Below are 7,936 nucleotides of genomic sequence, written 5' to 3' on the forward strand. Positions count from 1 at the left end.
GCCACTGAGCTGCAATGGGAACCCCACACACAATAGAGAGAGTATTAGAAAATAAAGATTTCTCTGAAAAGTCCTGTTCTGTCCACTGCAAAAGACAAAAGGGAGTCAACCAAAGATGCTTCAGCTTATTATTTATTACTGTATAGTGTTTTGCCTGGAAGAAAATTCCTCTTTAATGTGTTGGATTCCAACTTTAAAAAGGAAATACGAAGCCCAATGTTGGAAATTGTGCGCTTAGCTGTTTCTGCGCTGGGCTGAACACGTGCAACACCCACCTGCGTAATTGCCTCTCGGTGCTACGTCCTTACAAAACCAGGAGGTATTTCAAACAGAAGCTCAAGTGCAGCCTTATCTGTCCCAGGCCTTGCTGTCATAACACGTGATGGATCTTTTTTCCACCACTGACAGAGTGATTTAGCAATTTATGAACAAAGATTTGTTACAAAGCAAATAGAGAGAGGAAAATAAGGATTTACGCCTGTTTATTTCCAGTGAAACCCCTGTTTAGCCCTTCCTGGACTCCCCATCCTGGTTCCAGCCCCAAGAATCATGCTGTGCCACAGCAAACTTCTCTGGGAGCAGCACAGGAGTCAGAAAAATCCTTTCCCCGGCATCGCCAGGATCTGCTGTAGCAGCACTCTGAGCTCAGGGGATCCCTGTGAGTGTTGAAAGGTAGAACCCAGCTCGTGTCAGGGCCACCGGCTGCCCCCGGGGAATGCTGCCGTGGGTATTTATGTGAGAGACTCACAGAGGAAAGCCGCTGCTTTATCCCTAAAATTGAGTCAAAAGATTGCTTTTAAGGGTTTTCCCGGTAACAGGAAAAAGGCAGATGTTGTAGCTTCTTGGACATTACAGGGAATAGCATACAAACCAAAAAGACTCAACCCGATGGAGGCTTTTTATATTTTAAATAGGATGCACAGTTTATTACCAGGCAGCGAGGTATCAAGGAAGCAGTTAACGTATTACAGATGAATGACATGAGAGAAAGCAGAACTGAAGTCATCTCTGACGAGCCTCAGCCACCAGTCCTTTCTCCACGCCTTGGGGAACCCATGGGCAGCGCTGGTCTCACGCTTCACTGTGAGCTCTTCCATCCCCTGGTGGAACCCCGGCAGAGGAGGGGGTGCCTGCACCCTGCCCACGCTCTGCCCGCTGCACCCAGTGCTCTCAGCAGCTCCTTCCTGAGCCCAAACGTGTACAAGATTATCATTACATTGATGTCTTCACCCTTTATCGTTGAGGTCAGGTCAGTTAACTGGAGAGTAAGTTCTGCCACTACAACAACTCTGCAGGGGATGTAACTCAGAACTGGCTCCTTGTTAGCTCCAGTTTCATTAACAGGACTGTTAATGAAGTTTTATCTTCTTTATCATGGGCCAAATTCTGCTTCAAGCTATACACTCTGCCCACGCTTATAGATAACTACATTAAAGTTAAGTAAATCTACACTTTGAAAAGGGACTGCAAAAAAAACCCCAAAACCAAACAGTATGAGCTTGCACAGCTGTCCCAGTGATGTACAAAGGCAAATCTCTGCTAAGAACTAAAATGACAGATTTTCTTATTTTTATTTCTGGTAGCTGAATCCAACTTTAATATCAGAGTGACAGAACCTATCTGAACACAGACGTCTTTGCTGTCTCAGTGCTTCCATGAAATGCTTGTAAGATCAACAGCCAAAGGCTACAGCTTTCTGCACTCCTCACACTCCTTACAAAAACCAACAGCAACCGAACTGCTGCCTCCCTTCCGCAAAGCTGACAAAGCATTTTACCCAGCCATTTGCATTCCCTCATTTTTTTTGCCACATCCGAGAGGCCAACCCTCACCAAATCAGCTGGAAATGGAAATTATCTTTCAGAATAAATAACTGTGACAAACATCTGAGGAGATGCAGAGTTTGCAAGCGCTAATATAAATACTCAGCGTTGATCCCCTCACTGTGTTGACTGTGCAAATTAGTGCGCTTGAGGCATTTTTATCAAAGCCTTGGTCCAGATCAGTAGCAACCTCACAAAACGGCCATCTGAGAGCAGCATATTTTCCCTCTAGGAACTACCACGATGATATTTTATTAACAGTATTAATAGGCCATAGCGTATCCTGTTCTGAGAGCGTGGTTTCATGCTGTACAGCTGAAAGAACATCAATTCAGGTTTGCTGGAGTCAGATTAGCAGAAGAGGTCTCCTGTACAACAAGGGAACAAGCGCATCTAGAGGAACACAATCAGCTCATACGTGTTCGATAGCATAAATAAAATTATCTACAAAAAGTGGCACTGTACATTGGTTTCCTTCCCTTTTCCCATTATAAAAGGTCTCCTTATCAGTTCATTTGCCAGTGGTTGTCAACCTGCTCAAGAGCTGCCTTATTTTTGCCATCAGCATCTCTCTGAAGTGGTCACCCATTAAGAAATAAAAAACTGGATTAATGGCACTATTCAAAAAAGCAATGGGTCTCGTGATGATGTAAATGGTGTTGATGATGCCCTGTGTGCACACAGATACATTCAAGGCTGGTATTCGGGAAGCAATTCGGACATTACGCATTATGTGGTAGGGAGTAAAGAGCAACGAGAAGATAACGACTGCGAGGATGACTAAAGTAAGGGGTTTTTCAAGGGTCAGGAGCGAACTGACTTGCTCTCTCCTGCTTTTAAGAAAAAGGACCATCTTCACGTAGAAGCAGCACATGATCAGGAGAGGGATAAGGAATCCAAAGACAGTCAAAAACATACTATAGATTATGTTCTTCTTTGGGTCTCCGGAGCTTGCATAATCAAGACACTTGTAATTATTGGCAGGTGTTATTGGCTCCAGGAAAGACATCAACGGCAGCAGTTCCACAATCACCCCAATCCATATGACAACCGACACAATAACGGCCGCTTTCCTCTTCTGAAGGAAATGTTCTCTGAAAGGATATTTTATGAGCATGTATCGGTCAATACTGATAACGGTGAGGAAAAGGATGCTGCTGTAGAGGTTTGCGTGCAGCAGGAATCTGTTGCTGTGGCACAAGATGCTCTCCTTTGCCCACAGATCTCTAGAGTAGCTGTTCACAAGGATCGGAAGGGTACACAGAAATAATAAATCTGATAATGATAAATTGAACAGGTAGATGTTGCCACTTTTCCAGTTTTTCAGGCAGAAAATATAGCCGAAGACAACAATGGTGTTTCCAGTGAAGCCTAAAATGAACTCAAGGCTGTACATGGTGGAAAGATAATACTTCTCTAGGACTCGGTTTGTCAGCAAACATCCGTCCGTCTCATTCACAGCCTGGAAAGTTGACAGGAAACAAAACAAACACCAAAAATTAGTAAAAGATTGTTGCATTTTTATATTGTTGCTTTAATAGGTGACTATAACATGTTATTTGCTCACAGCTAAGTAGGTACATGAACTCAAAGAATATCCCTCCTGCACACCAGATTTCCACTTTCAGATATTGACCAGAGTTATCGAGCAAGATGAAAAGTTGTGTGAGCAAAAACCTGCGTGAGAAGTTTGCAGTAACACCATCTCTTGAAGGCATCTACCATAACATTCCAGCTGCCACTTGGCCAAACCCACAGGGCTACCAGAGGCTGGGAAAGTGAAACCAGCTTGCCTGTCACCACCTTTTCACAGCCCTTGCTAGAAGTCATGTGCCTCCTTGTTACCCAACTCCGGTCCCATGGTCTCCTCACTCATCACTAATGCAGAAGTCTGCTGTCAAGACTGATAAATGATGAACTCAGTGGCAGCAATATGGCCACACGCTGACTGCATTGCTAGGAATTCATTAAGAAGTCTGGAAAGAACGTATTTATCAAATCAACTGTTTGTCATGCGCCTTATACGGTTTTGCTGGTAACTCAGTAGCAGCATTGCACGGGAAGCGCTGTGGGTACGAAGCATCCTGTGCATCACAGCAGGTGTGCCGGAGCCGTTCCTGCAGACACAGGGCATTTCTGCTCCTGGGCTTTTACAAGCTTCTTCTGTTTTCTACATAAAGCCCTTTCAAGAAGATAAGTTTCATAGAATCATAGAATCCTTAGGTTGGAAAAAGACCTCTTAGATCGCTGAGTCCAACCATTCCTATCTGCCACTAAACCACGTCCCTGAGCAACTCGTCTACTCGTTTTTTAAACCCCTCCAGGGATGGGGACTCCACCCCCTCCCTGGGCAGCTTCTGTCAGTGCCTGATGACCCTTTTTGTGATAATTTTTTTCCTGATATCCATTCTGACCCTCCCCTGGCACAGCTTGAGGCCATTCCCCCTTGTCCTGTCCTCTGTCACTGGGGAGAAGAGCCCAGCACCCTCCTCTCCACACCCTCCTTCCAGGCAGTTGCAGAGAGCAATGAGGTCTCCCCTCAGCCTCCTCTTCTCCAGGCTAAACAACACCACTTACGACTGAGTCCTCGTTGATATGGAAGTGACTCTAGTCAAGAGGACAGCACCGTCAAGATCAGAATAAAACGCCTTCAAAGTCAAGCTGACAAACTTGAAGTCATTTCTGGAATTAATTTCCTCTACTGTGTATGATTTCTTCAGCCACAGCTCATCACTCCTACTAAGCCCACACCCTGGGTACAATGGGGCACCCCAGGCCCACAGAGCAGCTGGAGGAGGAGAAGCTGCTCCCTGCTGCGACAACACCGAGCGCAGGGCTGGCAGACACATGGCTGCCCCCACCCTGCACTGCTATTTCATTTTCTCTTTGGCTCCAGGCAAAGAACTTCTGCTTTCGTCTCAGAAGCAAGTAGCACAATGGGTATTCTTTAAGGAGCAAAGCTTTCTAGGAAGCAGCGCCAAGCGTGAGTTTGCCTCAATTTTGCTTTCTTTCCACATAGTGCTTTGAAAAATGCATTAATTCTACAAGGGAAGAAATAGAGTAGGATCTCCCTCCTCAGGCAAACACACTGTACCCACCTGCAGAGGAACGGCAAGATAAAAAAAGCTTTTAGCAAGAGCCTTTGGTTAAAACATCAGCAAAACGATTAGGAAGATGGGGAAAACAGTGTTAGAAAAATGGGATGTAGATTAAAACCCAAATGAAGCCGAGTCTCAGCTCTGAAAGACCAGCAACGCGAGTGCCACAAACCCTGCGAAAGACAGTCCCACAAAGAGTGCAACTGGTTTACGTGTTTTCAAAGTTGTTCTGGCATCTAGAATTTGTCTCCGCTCTCAAAGTGATGTATTTTATGTTAAAGGTGGATCATGAGGCAGAATAACGTACAGCATATACAAAACGTCTTCCAGTTACACCCAGCTAACACCTACGCTTACACCGTGCGCTGCAGGACACTCGTATTTTATAGCCTTACACGCTCCCTCTGGTCAGAGCAACCCCACGTGCAGTCCCCAGCCTAAGCCTGGCTCTTCAGGCTCCCGAGAAGGAATTCTTTAGTAAGATTTGAATTTTAGGAAACACTGCGCTAACATTAGCACTTTAAATACAAACAAGAATTACTGCATTGGCAGATACATTGATTTTTAAGTAGTTGGTAGAAAAAGACTGAGTAAGCAATTTTAAAGCAAGCAGATAAGGTAAAACAATTAAAGGGTTCATTCAGAAACGGTCTTGCCAGAGGAATAGCAGAGTCTTCTCCAGAAGCCGTAGCTTGGCAGCGGCTCGCGAGGCACAAAGACATCTTACCATGGCCAGGGCTGGGCGCTGCCTCTCCGTCGGCACTCCTGGACCATGCCTTGGTGAGAACGCTGCGATCCCTGGAGCGCAGCACGATGTGGCGTTTAACCTAGTTTGCATATGATTCAATCATTAATGAGTCAAGGCAAAGGAGCAATTTGTTTGGCTGAGCAGGGCATAGGGAGCTTCCGTAGGAGGAAGGTACCGCAAAATGCGTGCCCGGCCAAGGAGGAAAACAAACACTTCCCCTTTGCAGAGACCTCTTTGGGAGCTGCCCTGGGAGAACAGGAGGGTGCGGGAAGCCAGCGGCCAGCCGAGAGCACCTGCCGACCCCAGGGCTCTGAGGAAGGCTCGCCACAAGATGCCCGGATTGGGTGACACATAGGATCTCGCCGTGAGCTGTGGGGCTGCAGCCAAAGGTGCCCAATTCCCGCCCTGCCCGGGCAGTGCTGAGCAACGCCGACACCGTGTGAGCTGCCACAGCCGCCACTGCAGGGCCCAGTGGTGCTCCTCTGAGGCACGAGGAGGGAGAGGGCACTGCTATTTATCCCACGAGGATGAGGGGGAGCGGGTATAAACTAGAGAAGGACAGATTTAGACTGGACATTAGGAAGAATTTCTTCACCATGAGGATGGTGAGGCCCTGGCCCAGGGTGCCCAGAGAAGCTGTGGCTGCCCCATCCCTGGAGGGGTTCCAGGCCAGGTTGGATGGGCCTTGGGCAGCCTGAGCCAGTGGGAGGTGTCCCTGCCCATGGCAGGGGTGGCACTGGATGGGCTTTAAGATCCCTTTCAACCCAAACTATTCTATGATTTTGAGATCCCCAGAGACTGCAAGAGGGCAGCGCTGGCGGCTTGAGTCCTGCTGACATCCCATCTTCTTCCACCACAGAGCAGTCTTTCCTGTTCCGGGACCAACACAACAGATGCAGCAGCTCAGTGCCATTCTGTATTTAGCAAACCAATTAAACCAACACATTTTAATTATATTAAAGCACAGCACTAAAGAGCAGCACTTCTTTTTTTCATTTAGTAACACATTTTAAACTGGCAAAGCCTCGTGGTTTATTCATCATTGCTATGAAATATTATTATATTTTTAACTTTGAGAATAAACACTGCTGATGCAAAATGACTGCTGCTATGCTGCGACTAAGGCACCTGCACCAGTTTATATCGGCACAAAAACTGCTTCTTCATTACAAATGATACAGCAGCCTCCTTATGTGCAGTTTTGATTGAGTTTTTACCCCTGGACCGCTGTCTTCCACTGTTCCAAAGCCCCAGGACCCTCTGTATAATTTCAATTTCTTGACCCAAAGCTCTCCCAGCCTGAGTGTCCGGGCTGAAAGTGCCAATTGATGCAAGAGAAAGGGAGGGAGCTACAGTTTTCTTGCATAAAAAGGAGTAAGAGAGCACTCTCAGTAGTGGCTTGGGTTGAACGCGATGGGGTGGCTGTGTCTGACACCTGTGGGATGCTCCCCTCTGGAATTTCCGTTGTCACTGGTCAGGTTTGTATCTAGGGGAAGTTTTTAGGAAGCCCTGTGCTGTGTAAGCTTAGACACACTTCCATTTAGCTTTTATTGCTGTGCATAAGCATGCTCCGAGTAACCTTTCAAGCCAAAAAGCTGCTGCTCTGTGACTTGTCAATAAACATTAACAACTGAAGACAAAAGGATCAGTCTTTCTTTCCTGACTCATGTGATACGTATAGCTCTTTTCAGCCTGTTACAGAAAAACACTTTGCAGGCAGGCTGCAGGGCTGCGCTTGCAGTCCCTATGCTGACTTTGCAGGAAAAATAAAATCCAAGCCTTTGGGAACTTGTTAATCATTCCTTTAGTAAACAAGTCCAAAACACTTTATTCACTCACTAATGGCAGCTTGCTCAGAATCGCTGGAGATACCAAACCAGCTACTACTGCACCTCGAGCAGATGGCCATGCATTTGCAACGCCTGCACGTATACTGATATCTAATTGCTTCATGCCATCCCAGGAAAACCAGGCCATTCGTGCAGTATACGGATCACACACCGCAGCTGGAAGGCAGGGGCAGTGCAGGCACTGCTGTGAGCTGGGTGAGCGGCTCCCAACAATGCCCTACCCTGTCACAGCACTGAGCTGCTGCTTCAGCCCTCGCAGGGGACAAAAATGCAGCCGAGCTTGACATTTTAAGTGGATCTAAAAAGGGTTGGGTTAGTGCTTTGTGTAGCTCGTGTGCTTGAGGGTGAGGGTTCCTCGGGCAGGAGAGGAGCGAGGTGACAGCGATGCTGTGCTACGCTCCAGCTGGGATGGCCCCT

General features: G+C 46.9%; 1 protein-coding gene across 2 annotated transcripts; it reads right to left on the reverse strand.

Moving 5' to 3' along the window:
- Positions 1-392: 392 nt before the first annotated feature.
- SUCNR1 (succinate receptor 1) lies at positions 393-6,628 on the reverse strand. Of its 2 annotated transcripts, XM_054074646.1 has the most exons (3): positions 5,845-6,159; positions 5,649-5,748; positions 393-3,285 (listed from the first exon to the last, which is right to left on the reverse strand). In XM_054074646.1, exons 2-3 carry the CDS (start codon positions 5,649-5,651, stop codon positions 2,335-2,337), a joined length of 954 nt encoding a protein of 317 aa, XP_053930621.1. In that variant the 5' UTR covers positions 5,652-5,748; positions 5,845-6,159; the 3' UTR covers positions 393-2,334. The 2 variants fall into 2 exon arrangements, with proteins under 2 accessions (XP_053930621.1, XP_053930620.1); XM_054074645.1 differs by having other exon boundaries at positions 396-3,285; positions 5,649-6,628.
- Between the last annotated feature and the right edge of the window lie 1,308 nt (positions 6,629-7,936).

This window comes from Cuculus canorus, chromosome 9 (genome assembly GCF_017976375.1).
Source record: "Cuculus canorus isolate bCucCan1 chromosome 9, bCucCan1.pri, whole genome shotgun sequence".
NCBI lineage: Eukaryota > Metazoa > Chordata > Aves > Cuculiformes > Cuculidae > Cuculus > Cuculus canorus.